We start from the raw sequence: 14,665 nt of genomic DNA on the forward strand, positions 1-14,665 counted from the left end.
TTGTTGCCACCTTCTTGGGAATGGGTTGAACATAGGCAAATTTGCAGGTTGTGGGTAAGCTAACAGCATAGCAATAGAATATAAAAAGGAGACACAAGACAGGAGTTAGTTCTGGTGCATAAAACCTTCAGGACAATCCAAGGAATGCCATTAGAACTAGGAGACTTTTTAGCCTAATATGGAAAATATTCTTCTTATCTCTTTCTGGTGGCATCTACCAAAATCAGTTATGCATGCATTGGAAGAAATGTACGAAGCCAGGAGATTGACTTTTTTCCAAGGGTGATGATATAATGGGGCCGTCGAGTTGTGAAAGGAGGTGGGAGAAGTGATGCACAATAGTTACGACCAATTGCATTGGCAAGGGACCACAGGGTTTGGATATAAGCACTAAAGAAAGATAGAATTCTTGATCAAAGCTAGTTGTGGTATGTATAATTTTTCACTTGTTTCAAAAATACTTCAACCAAGGAATGAAGAACAGAAGTTGCAAAGAAGTTTGTTAAGAATGGCTGTGTGAGCATTGTTCTCCATGGAGACTGTAGTGTAAATTATCTATGGGGCACACGCATTCACAGTGTACATGGAAGAGTCACTAGATAGAAAAAGATCTAGGGAGCTAGGAGTGGTTAGGATTATCTGGTAGGCATGAGAACAATTTGTGTAAAATCATTAGTAATGACAAATGTCTCAGCATCTCTGCCTACTTGGTCTGTGAAATTGGAGGAGAGCCAATTGGTGTTGTGAACGTTACGGTTTACTAGGAAAATAATTTTGCTGCTGGGAAAGTGGGATTGGATAAAAAAAATCAATGTTTAAGAAGAGGAAGTCAAAGAGTGCAGAGTGGTTGGTGGTACTGGGTGAGCAATAGAAACAAGCAAATGAATTCCAGCAAGTAGCATAGGCAGATTTTCCAAAGAAAGTCAAAGTCAGGAAATTCTAGGTTGGACTCTATGGCATGGTATGTCAGAGCAAATATATACACAAGCACCACCCTTGAGCAAAAGAAATCAAAGAGTGTGTAATTGGGAAAGATGAGCTGAGTAATGCTGGTGGTGATGGGGGGGGGGGGGGGGAATTCTGTAATAACAGGAAAAGTAGGTAGGGTTTTGCAGACAAGATTGTTGAAGACCATGTATATTCATGAAGGCTCTGTGGGACTTGTTAATTGTACAGGCCATGCACGTTTTTCCTATGCAATGCCTGTATACTGGTTCCCATGTTGCCTAACATCCATTTTGGTAGTCAATGATCCAACCATCATCATCATCACAACTTTGACATTTTTCTTCTAGCTGTTTTCATAATTGATGTCCTTCTCTCTGAGTGAAGGTTAGGTCAGACTGAGCTCACATGCACAATTGGAGAAAAGTGCCAAAACTTGTTTACTATCACTATTAAATTTGATGTCTCATCAGCTTGTCATAAGTCACTTTCACTAGGCATGGGAAGTTCATTCCCATCCTTTCTTTTATTTATGGGTCCAAAAGAGTAGCACCTGATGATTTTTCTGGGATCCAAGTTCCTTTCTCCTGCTAACTTAATATCATCCTTAAGTGAATCATCAGAGTCTATGTGAAAATTGAGAATGACTGTGTCAAACTTTCTATTTTTGGTCTGAATTGAGTTATCAGTGACACAATGAGGTCACAGAGTTTCTCGGCATTATTGAGAGAGGGTACATTTACATTGCAACAGTGATAGTAAAGCAATCCAAGCTTGACTTCCACCAATCTAACTTTGAAGTTTTGTCAACAGTGTTGAGGTGCTGCTTGAGGCTGCAGAATTTACATTATTATAACTTCATATTACTACTTTTCCTACAAATTAATCTGTTAGATCTTATATTATCCATCTACCTAGTTCTTGGTCTTCTTTGGGTTTTTTTTTTTTTTTTTTCCCCTGTCATCTGGCAACAAGTACCTGTTTTACTAACCTTTCTCTTCCCATTCTATTTAAGTGACTGACCATACCACCTGACATGAGCTCTATTCACACATTTCTGAATGCTCACAATGTTCCTTTCTAATATTCTAATTTGTAATATGATTCTGAAATGCTGTCTTGTAAACAGGTAGCTCATTTTGACTAATTTCTCTCTTAATATAAATTTATTCAATTCATTCTCTATTATACATTGTTAAAACTGTCATCTATTTCATATTTAATTTGCATCTTCAATGAAAATTGTGCCTAAATAGCTAAAATCTTTTAACTATTCTATAGGGTGGTTCTCCATTCCTTATGCTGTTAATGTTTTTAGTGTTCCTGCCTGTTTTCAGGATTGTAGATCTTTTTATTGCCAATCATACCAAACTGATTACAACAGTCATTTCAATTTAGTTAAGGAATCCTGCAGACTTGTATGGATTTATTTAAGATAAGATAATCTACAACTAAATATCTCCAATTCTGATATCAGACCTAATACTGCTGGTCTTCACACAGGTGATAAGCAAGTGAAGATAATGTGCACCCTTGTTTCACACCTGATTTAACAGTAATTTTTCTTAGAATTAAATGTATCCGCTAACTTACAACTCAAATTTAGACTATGTACTGTTCACGTCCCATTTGTACAATTATATGAATAGCATTTTCTTTGAACCTTATTATGCTTTTTTTTTTTAGATCTACAAACCTTAAATACAAATCTCTGTTAAATTCCCATGATTTCTCAACTATTTGTCTTAAAGTGAAAATATGATCCTAACATTCTCTATTCTGGTCTGACATCAGATTGCTCTTCTCCAAGTTTCTCTTCCATCATTTTTCTTAACCTTTTCTAATCATCATCTTCATCAAATTCCTGAGAGGTACTGTCAAGGGGTGTACAGGATATGATAGTATTACATGAAAAATTTACATCATTACTAACTTCCTATCTACAATTTTCCTCCAAATCAGTCTATTACTGTCAAAACTCCAACATTATCAGAACCTTTTCTAAAGTATGCTTAAATAATTCATATCTGAAATACTGAGAAGAGAAATTCCTCTGCAATTCTCACATTGTTTTATTGCCCTTTTTTATATATGAGAACAAGAACTTTACCCAATTCATCTGAAATTCTATCCTAGTCAGAACATTTTTGGTTGAATAACATCCACTTCCTTATTCTTGTAGATAAGAATATGTAACATCTACTTCCAGCCTATCTTTCCATATTTGATGTTTCTGATGTTTCATTTTCCCTCAAGTATTCATGTGTAGTCCTGATTGCATTCCTCTTGAAGGTTTTCTACCACTATGCTGTCAGTGCTTGTTTCATTAGGAATCTTTCAAAGTAATTACTTCAGACATCTGTTTTATCATTTGATTCCTTTTACAATAACTCTTTGCTCCATTTCTAAATTTCTTGCAATATCCTCCAGAATATTTTGCCACCATCCTGATGCTGATTTTCTATGTTCTTACCAGTCTTCTCATTACTTTTGTTTAGCTGGTTTTCATTATCTTACATTTTTCTCTATATTCTCTCAGAGTGCATGCTGACATTCTTGCCAGAAATGTTCAATACGTTTTCTTGTTTGCATTGTGCCTCTTTAACTTCCTAAGTCGACCATGGATTCCTGATTTTTCTATTCTTGCAGACAACCTCATCACATGTCTCTAGGGCTGAATTAATGAATGTTTTCTTCAGTGTCTGCAAATGAATCTCCAAGGTTTGCTTTTTGTTTTCAAAATTTTTCATGAATATTTTTGTATTCGAGTCTACAGTTCACCTCTGAAAGCTACTTAACTGATTCTCTTTACACAATTTTCAATATGATATTCAATTTTATTCTGCTCAAAACTAAATGGTGATCCCTTCCTATTTCAAATCCTCTGTTTTGTGTCATGAACCAGAATGAGGATATCACTATAAACAATACCACGGTCAATGAGACTTATTTCTTGCATCTTCTGTCCATGTCTTTGTTGGAACTGGTGTAGTAAAGGCTAATCCATGTTCTGAAGAGAAATCCAACAAGTACTTACCATTATTATTAACTTGCTCTTTTCTCCAAATTTTCTCAAAACATTTCTGTATGCCTAGTATCAATTTCCTGCTGTAGTGCTCATATTAACAAGAACCAACTTTTCTATTCGCTTTGTGTCAGCTGCCTTCTTTACTGCCTAGAAAAATTACTCCACTTCTTCCTTAACAGAACCTTGTGTGAGATCATAGATACAAATAACAAATAAATCTCTTTGTCCAATTCCCCATTCTGATACCTTCTACTTGATATTGCCTGCCATTCAAGAGGATTATTCTCATATTTACAAGTGGATACCCAAAAATAACCAGAATTCAAAAGATATATTTTGGTGATTACACCACATTTTTTATTATTCAGTTATACAAAATACTGAAATAACAGTTCCCAACAAGTTTCGTAAATCGTAGGATTTACATCTTCAGGGGGTAAATAGCATAACTTAAAGTTTAAACAAGAGAATTAATAAATACAAATCATAATCGTCTGGCTATTCATAAACTCAAATAACAGAATGCAGATATAAAACGTTATTGACGTTGAACAATACTGGACGATGTCACGTGTTCTTGTTCTCGTTCATACAGTCCGAGCTCAGATTGAGGTAGATTTTTATTAGAACTGACCACACTTAATGGAGAATTAAACCTTGATTTTTATTGCATTGGGTTGGGTTTTTTAGCATATTAGCAGCTTCTTTTAAATTTTCTTATATAATTGTTGTTTTCTATGTATGACATCGTCGTTTTATGCCAGAGTACATCGTGTCCAGTGGAAGTGGTATGGAAAGCAAGACCTGTTTTTTGTTCTCTTTTGTATTGTACATCCAAGTGTAAGCAAATAAAATACAAGTTTGCATTATGGGATACTAAGGCAAGATGTGAAATCATTAGCCTCTATATAAAGTTGCTCAGTCCTGAAGTACCTCAAGGGCAAACTTTGTTTGCTTACACTTTGATAAAGGATTAAACTAAGGATATAATTTCTTTGCATCTTTAATTTATAGCATAACCAAGTGAAAAAACTTCCAACATGTATTTAGGCATTGTGTGAGTGACCTAGATGTGGTTAAGAAGCCTATGTGATCTAGATTATTCTCATGGCATGTAGTGTGTGTGTGTGTGGATGAATGGATGGAATGAGTTACCAAGAGATGTTGTGAGTGCATCTTCAGTGGATGTTTTCAAAGAGAGAGTGAGAGAGAGATATTATAGGTATTTAGGCAATGTGTAAGTAATCTGGAAGAAGTTCTTCCTCAACCCCCCCCCCTCCCCCCGAAGGAGCCTATATAATAATAATGATAATAATAATAATAAATAATCCCTTTTGTACAAGCAATGGTACAAGACAAACTATGGCAAATTCAAAAATATTGTGTGAATGGAATGAGGAAATCACTAATAAAAATTATGTGGAATGAAAACACATTCTAAGTAAATTTCTAATTTTTAGAAAGTAATTTAAAAAGTTTGAAATTTTAAAATAAATTTCAAATTAAACATAGCAACTCAACTCTTCATTACTATCATGCAAGAAAATCTTTTCTTTTTTTATTTTTATTGGCTAGTTCATATTTCAAAACATGTTTCCACTGTTTTAATCATCATTTTGAGTAAAATTTTTCAATGTAAACTCAATCCACTAATTAGGAAAATCAAATATTTAAATTTTATTAATTACCTGAGTTGTCATGATTCAGTAAACCGAGAAGACTAGACACACAATTTAAATCAACTAAAATATGGTATAAATCAGGCTGAGTTGCAATAATGTGCATTTCTTGGAGTACATCATTTAGTTCTATTTCTGAATCCATAAACCTAAGAGAAATTGTCAAATGTAATATTATAATGTTAGAGTCATTCGTGTTCAAGAATAATGATGTAGTATTTATCCAAATATACTTAAAAGGAAATAATGTCTTAATATGTATTTACATCCTTATCCCAGGAGCCTTCTTACAAAGGACATCCATGTTTAATATATTCATCAGTTTAACAATAACTGTTTTAAATGCATATCTTGTTGGCAAAGACTTATCTCTCCTCAGACTACAAACAAAATTCCAAAAATATTTTTAATTATAATGTTCTACATTAAACATGTGCAAAAATAGATTCAAAAGGCAAAATTTAGTTAGAGAGAAGGATAACATTAACACAAATCACTAATTGGCTCTTGTAATAGAACAAATCTTTTTTCACACAGTTATAAATTAATATATTTAATAGCTGAAAAGTTTTGGAAATAAGGTTAGGAATATTTCAGTGGTAGTCTGTCAGAAGTGGCAGGTCATGGATATAATTACTGTCTGAATGAAAGAGAAAGAAAAAGAAATAGAAAATTAGTCAATGCATGAATCTTCCTTGAAATATAAAGTCACTGGAGATGATAAAATCAACATCTTACACCCTCTGAATGTCTCTTCCACTAACATGAAAGGACACAAATTTTTATTTTCATTAATAATCATTCTTATCACATTATGTGATAGGAATGATTATTGAATGAGAAATGAGAAAAATCTGCCCTTCACTCCCTTGCTAATGGCATGTACCCAACTTCCAAGGATTACTCTTTTCTTTCTACCATATATCTGAAAAAAAATATTCTATATATCTATCCCTGTAAAATCCCTTAAATAACTTACATTTTTATCAACTTCCCTCTTTTCCACCCATCAGCCAAACAATATAATATACACTCCTTTAATGCATTCCCTTCACATTTAAAATTCCATAGTCCTAATATCACCTTTGCAGATTTTTTCCACAGTTTCATCCTGAAATTCATTCAACCAGTCCTACATGCAGATGCAGTCAAATCAAAGTAAAGAGGAACAGTTTTCTTATTCCTACTCATCAATAACATTCTCAACATAGCAGTTATTATCTTTATATTCTCCTGAACATCAACTTCCTACCCACTATCACATCCAGCCTCAATCTCCTGAAATGTAGTCCCACCCATATGATACACAACTTGGAGTCTTCAGTCCAAAATACAAAACTATACACTTAGCAAACTATGTACTTCTCCCACCATCCCATCAAACTATCCACAATATAGTTAACATAGAGGTGGTCAAAGAGCAGAGCCCTATGCCTGTTCATCGCTGTCATTCTCTTTGCCACTGTTCCTCTATATCTATCAGAGTTATCCTCATATTCATGCCACTAGCTTATTACCCCAGGTTCAATTAATTAATGTAATGACCTATAGTACAATATTTTGTCAAAGGAAATTGCAAACTCAATATCACTATGTATTCACTTACCTTATTTAACTAATCAGTCACTTTATTATAAAATGTAAGTATATGACAAAATAGCCCCCCCCCCTGAACAAAGTCATTTTGTCTTTCATAAAGTTTTGTATCACTACTCACCAACTCTAAAATTCTAGTCCATTAGGATAAGAATTTTTATTCTTAATTCACTTATGAGGGGTTGCTTAAGGATCAAAGCTGGAGAAAACTTCTAAGGAGTGTGGAGAACTGACTGAGTCTTTTGACATAATGTCCAGTCTTCACCATCCTGCAGGGTATCCCCTTAATAAGTGTCTGTATAGATAATGAATGAGTGGATGAGCTAGTAATTTGTCTTAGCTGACCACATTGTATTCTGTAGTGGCTTAATACCACATGCAATTATAAAGGCCCAACTTCATCAAATGTTATGCCAGATGGAGCACAGTCCAGTAAAACAAGGCCCCACTCACTTCATCAGGGAACCAGAACACACAGCAAAAATGTCACCCACTAGAATAACTTCAACCACAAATTCAGTTAGGGAAGACAGACACCATTAACACCAGAAGCATCGATGGAAAAGTAGTGGAAGCAGCAGAAATTTACAAAAAATCAGGTTTACATACTTTATAGAATACAAAAAACAGGTGAAATATTCTTGAATAATAATATGTTATTGTTAAAGGTTACATTTGGTTTTTGTTAACTATAATTAACACAATAGCTATTTGGATTATAAGACCATAGGTTTAATATATAAATGTACACATCTGTTGACTAGTTTCGCTAGCAAAACTGACTAGCTTTGTCAAGATTAAAATGGCGAAAAAAACTACTAAATGCAAAAACGAAGGAATGCAGTAACGGTTTACAATGAAATTGGAAGACACCGCATGATATGATATGATATGAGTGAAGTGATATACTTCAGTCATTATTATAGATACGCGTTACGTAATTTTTGGCGTATTGTAGTTCAGCTAAACTTAATGAGTTAATAAGATTCTTCCATATATTCTTTAATATTACTCCTTGGTTTCTATTAAGGTTGTTACCTGTTCGTAGGACCACATGTAAGGCATTGAGCTGTTATCCCAATCTATTGCGTGGTTTGAAATTGAAAAGTGATGTGCCAAACCTGAGGTGTCCATTCTGTTATGATTAACGTCTCTGACATGTTCCTTCTGTCTAATTTCTATGCTTCTCAAAGTTTGGCCTATGTATGATAGTCCACACGTACAAGGTATGCTGTACACTTGCATATTTGAAAAAAGGTACACTGTCTTTAGGGGATCTTAAAAACTGTCTAGTGGTAGTGTCGGTTTAAACACAACTCTGATGTTGTAAGATTTTAAAATTCTAGCTATTTTATTAGACACCGAACCAACATAGGGTATGACAATGATTGATACATACTGAGTTGCTAAACGTTGTTGCTGGATGTTGTTTTTATAGACCATTTTATTTATTAGGTTTAGAGGATACCCATTTTGAGAAAGAGATTTGGAGATGTGGGAAAGTTCTGTACATACGTCTTCTTCTTCTGTGACTATGTTGTGGGCTTTGTTTCATAGCATATGGATGATGCTGCATTTTTGTGTATGATCATGATTAGAAGAATAATGGATATACCGTCCAGTATCAGTTGATTTTCTATATATAATAAGTTTAATATCATCATTCTCTAGTCTTTTGATAAGTATGTCCAAAAAAGGTAATTGATGATTGCTTTCTAGCTCTAAAGTAAATTTTATTTTGTCATGAAAAGAGTTGATTTTTTCTAAGAACTCATGTAAGTTTTCTACTATTTATCTCCAGATAATAAACACATCATCAACGTATCTCCAGCAGACTGTTGGTTTTGGAGTAATGTTACCTAAAATCTCATTTTCCAATTTCTCCATACATAGGCCAAACTTCGAGAAGCTTAGAAATTAGACAGAAGGAACATGTCAGAGACGTTAATCATAACAGAATGGACACCTCAGGTTTGGCGCATCATTTTTCAATTTCAAACCATGCAATAGATTGGGATAACAGCTCAATGCCTTACATGGAGGAAGATTACAGATGTCGAGTATTTAAAGAAGATGCTGTGGTCCTACGAACAGGTAACAACCTTAATAGAAACCAAGGAGTAATATTAAAGGATATATGGAAGAATCTTATTAACTCATTAAGTTTAGCGGAACTACAATATGCCAAAAACTACGTAACTATGTTAATTATAGTTAACAAAGACCAAATATAACCTTTAACATGAGCAATCTAAATAGATACATGAAATATAAAGTACTGTGCTTAGAAAAAAAACAAGTGCAAGAAAGCGAGATTAGTGAACCATCTAACTTTTCTCAAAAGGTGTAGACAATATTCTATCATTCCAAAGTTCCTTATTGTAAAAGGACACATTCAGTCTAAACAAGCAAAATGGATCTATTACAAAACTTCCTTAGCCCTTCTCCGAGAAAAGATCCAGCATATCAGGTATGAATTAAACGTAATTGACCTTAATTGCCAGAACAATTTTGATGAGGTTGCCAACAATATAGACTACTCAACTAGGAATATTATAGACCACATGATACAAATTAGTTATAATAAAACATTTCAGTCTAGCAAAGTTTCTCAAATAAAAAAATTTGAAGAAGTGTATAAGAAAAAATACAATTCAAATCCGAGTCTCCCAGATGATAAAGTAATTTTCAGCCTATCAGATCACAACCTCTCTAAACAAGAATTATTCTTAAAAAGGGTTTCAATTGCTCCTAACGCATCCCAAAAATGGACTTCATATGTGGTATTGAGAAAGGTCTTCATCCACTTCCAGAGACAATAGCTAATGATATAAGATTGCAAAGTGCAATCATCCTTTCAACAGCTAAACCACCAAAACAAAATACTACTCCTTCAGATAAAAAAGCAATTTGGAATTTAAGAAGAAACAAGGACATAATAGTTACCAAAGCAGACAAAGGAAACTCCACAGTCATCTTGAACACCAAAGATTATATTAGCAAGATCAATAGTTTACTATCTGACCGGTCCACGTACAAATATTAAACAAAGATCCAACCATGAATAACCATTATGAAACCAATCTTCTGATCCACAACATAAATGGTTGGCCTCATGTGTTAAAAAGAAAACTAAAATCTTCGCATCCCATAACACCTCACCTTTACGGTGCACCCAAAGTACACAAAGATGATGTTCCACTCCATCCTATAGTAGATGGCAGATTCTCCCCCACATATCTACTGGCCAAACACCTTGCCTACCTATTACAAGGTAAAATCAGACAATCACAGTCTTACATAAGGAACTCTCAACACTTCATAGATAAGCTTAAGAATGTTAAGCTTTCCAAGACAGACATTATGGCAAGTCTTGATGTTGTATCCTTATTTACAAACGCACCAGTTGAGGAAGTCATCATAGACATTATAAAAGATCTCTTTCCTAATGATATCACACAACTTTTCATTCACTGTCTTAAGTCTAACTTCTTTAAAGTCAACAACATTATATATCAGCAATTAGAGGGACTAGCAATGGGCAGTCCCCTGTCACCACCATGTGCGGACTTGTTCATGGAGAAATTGGAAAATGAGATTTTAGGTAACATTACTCCAAAACCAACAGTCTGCTGGAGATACGTTGATGATGTGTTTATTATCTGGAGATAAATAGTAGAAAACTTACATGAGTTCTTAGAAAAAATCAACTCTTTTCATGACAAAATAAAATTTACTTTAGAGCTAGAAAGCAATCATCAATTACCTTTTTTGGACATACTTATCAAAAGACTAGAGAATGATGATATTAAACTTATTATATATAGAAAATCAACTGATACTGGACGGTATATCCATTATTCTTCTAATCATGATCATACACAAAAATGCAGCATCATCCATATGCTATGAAACAAAGCCCACAACATAGTCAAAGAAGAAGATGACGTATGTACAGAACTTTCCCACATCTCCAAATCTCTTTCTCAAAATGGGTATCCTCTAAACCTAATAAATAAAATGCTCTATAAAAACAACATCCAGCAACAACGTTTAGCAACTCAGTATGTATCAACCATTGTCATGCCCTATGTTGGTTCAGTGTATAATAAAATAGCTAGAATTTTAAAATCTTACATCAGAGTTGTGTTTAAACCGACACTACCACTAGACAGTTTTTAAGATCCCCCAAAGACAGTGTACCTTTTTTCAAATATGCAGGTGTGTACAGCATACCTCGTACATGTGGACTATCATACATAGGCCAAACTTCAACAAGCTTAGAAATAGACAGAAGGAACATGTCGGAGACGTTAATCATAACAGAACGGACACCTCAGGTTTGGCGCATCATTTTTCAATTTCAAACCATGCAACAGATTAGGATAACAGCTCAATGCCTTACATGGAGGAAGATTACAGATGTCAAGTATTTAAAGAAGATGCTGTGGTCCTACGAACAGGTAACAACCTTAATAGAAACCAAGGAGTAATATTAAAGGATATATGGAAGAATCTTATTAACTCATTAAGTTTAGCGGAACTACAATACGCCAAAAACTACGTAACGCATATCTATCACTTCACTCATATCATTTCATGCGGTGTCTTCCAATTTCATTGTAAACAGTTACTGCATTCCTTCGTTTTTGCATTTATTAGTTTTTTTCAGTGTTTAGTCTTGATAAAGCTAGTCAGTTTTGCTAGCGAAACTAGTCGACAGATGTATACATTTATATATTAAACCGATGGTCTTATAATCCAAATAGCTATTGTGTTAATTATAATAATATGTTATATTCAGGCAATATTGATCAGAAAAAAGGAGCAGTAGTTGAAGTATTAAACACTAAACACAGAGAAATTCATAAATAGCACATCATACAAGCCCATACGATAACAGAGGTTGCAAACTTCACCAAATGTCTCATGCATTCTTTATCAAATGCTTCTTGCTTAAGATGCCAAACACATATCCCTTGATGACTATGGGACACACAAAAAACATACTTTCATCGCTAAAAAGTACCATTTTCCAGTCCTCTTGACCCCACAACAGACTTTGCATACATCATGGCACTCTAGCTGCTTTTTGCTTGGAAGTCATAAGTGGCTTCGTCTTAAACACACGTGATTTAAAACCCAATTTGTGAAGTCATCTCAACGTCATAGATTTAGACACATTTACGTTAGTTCTTTCCATCTCCTGTGAAAATACTTCACACTTCAGAAGTGGTTTTTCTTCACAATATTCTTCAATCTCCTCTCATCTCTTGATGTAATTATTACCTTATGACTGCAATAGCAGTCATAAGGTAATAAGGTATTATTTTGAAAACTCCAGTTATTAGAATACTGTCTCAATACTCTACTCCCGCTTGTCTTGAGAACATTTCAATTCCTTAGATATAAACTGTTTGAGTTTGGCCCTCTTTGTGTAGAGACACCATAGAAAATTCGTAGTGTTTGATGTCACTTGTTTGACCCATGTTTAGCAAATGATTAACTGAAACCACATGCAAATGATTCCTCACACAAGTCAGTCCTGCAGCTACTGAAATATATGCTATTTCTACACTCTCCTCAAAACCGATTGGGAAAATTTGGAATATTCTAATATTTTAAAATACATTAAAAATTATTCTCATTTTGTGAATGTTTTCAAATAACAGTTTCTTATAATTTATATTACATTTTTATGAGTTTACATGGTTATATAATCTACAAAGAATGTAGATTTAGATTATGCTAATTCATATTTGGTAATAATTATTTTCTATGCAATAAATTAGAATTACAAATCATTCAACACGTTTTCTTTGATTATTCTAATTTTTTGATTTAGAGGTGTATATGAAAGTATCAGCAAACTTCATGGAAGAAATAATTATTATCATACCCTCCATGAAGTCAGCAAACTCATTGTAGGAGGTTCATTCAACTGACAACATATTTATCATATAGAATCTTAAAATCCTTAACACTCCTTGCATTAACAACACATTCTGGCAATGCATTCCATTCACTGACAATTCTCCATGTAAAAAATCTAATCCTCAGACCCCTCTTCACCACACTTTTACATAACTTCCAGGGATGACCTCTGGTTCTTCCCCTCTCACCTTCTTCTCTTTTTATAATCCCATCTGAATTAATCTGATAAAATCCTCTAACTTAAATGTGTCTATCACATCACCTCTTTTCCTCCTATCCAATGAACAATGTAATTTACATTTCTTTAACCTCTGTCCATAGCCAACATTCCAGAGTCCTGATATTGTCTTAGTCACTTATCTCTGAGCCTTCTCCAATGTTTCCACATCACAATGAAAACTAGTTAACCAAATCTGAGCACAAGAGTCCAAATGTGGTCTGACCAATGCTTTATACAGTGGCACAACCACCTCCTTATCCCTACATGTCTATGTACTTCTTATCATAACAGCAACATTATGGCAGTCATTGCACACTTGAAATATGTTCTGTAAACTTCAGTCAACTTGCAACTATCACTCCATCTTGAATCACATCCACTTCATTTATTATAGTTTCTTCAATATAGACTATGTACTTATATTTCTGCACTCCAAAATGTAACACCTTGCATTTATTAATATTAGCACTAAAACTGAAACAAGCTAAAAGTCTATTCAAATCTTCTTGAAGGGAATTAACAGCCATCAACATTGCTCCTTATAATTCTACCTAACTTTCCATCAACAACAACAACAAAAAAAAAAACTGAAGAACCCCAGTCAATCCACATGAAATATCATTAAAAAACCAGCTAAACAGCAGGGGTTCAAGAACAGATTAACCCTAGGGCACACCGCTGGTTACCCTCATGATCCCATCATATGCAACTTGCTGGTATTATTCAGAATCCAGTCTCCAGTCCATCTAACCAATATACTACCATTTTGAATGATAAACACACGTAAACACAAGAAAGATATTTAATTAACCAAATATTTCGGTCTGGAAATAGCAGACCATCCTCAGTGGTATTACAAGAAGTTATAAAAAATACAAGCTAGAATATTAACAATAGATCGTTTAAAATAGAACAAGCCGCGTGATGTTATATCACTAAGTATGAAACGCAATATTTTGAAGTAGAGACATGATTGAAAAAAATAAAAATAAATGAGTAATCTTGATTAGACTTTCCCAGATTTTTGATATAGATATACAGTCATTACGATTCAGGTTGGGATGATGGAGCAAGGCCTCCACGCTTTCCTTGAATAAACGTTGAAACCTATAACGGGATCTATGTAAGAGGCGAGTCCTGGTCCAAAGGATGTTGTGGTCAGTTTCAATCCTGTGCTGAGCCAATCCAGACTTTTCAGGTTTGTTGTGAAGATTGATGTTCTTGGATTCTTTTTTCAAGAGAACGCCCAGTCTGTCCAAAATA

General features: G+C 34.1%; 1 protein-coding gene across 1 annotated transcript in view; it reads right to left on the reverse strand.

Annotated features, from left to right (window-relative positions):
• LOC150092354 (beta-catenin-like protein 1) overlaps window positions 1-14,665 on the reverse strand; it is a 162,824-nt gene that overhangs the window by 115,243 nt on the left and 32,916 nt on the right. The window contains exon 5 of the mRNA XM_090414879.1: window positions 5,662-5,801. Coding sequence (XP_090271005.1) covers window positions 5,662-5,801 — 140 coding nt within the window. The remainder of the gene's footprint in view (window positions 1-5,661; window positions 5,802-14,665) is intronic.

Source organism: Typopeltis vanoorti, chromosome 26, assembly GCF_054136105.1.
Source record: "Typopeltis vanoorti isolate ZY-2024b chromosome 26, IOZ_Tvanoo_1.0, whole genome shotgun sequence".
Taxonomy (NCBI): domain Eukaryota; kingdom Metazoa; phylum Arthropoda; class Arachnida; order Uropygi; family Thelyphonidae; genus Typopeltis; species Typopeltis vanoorti.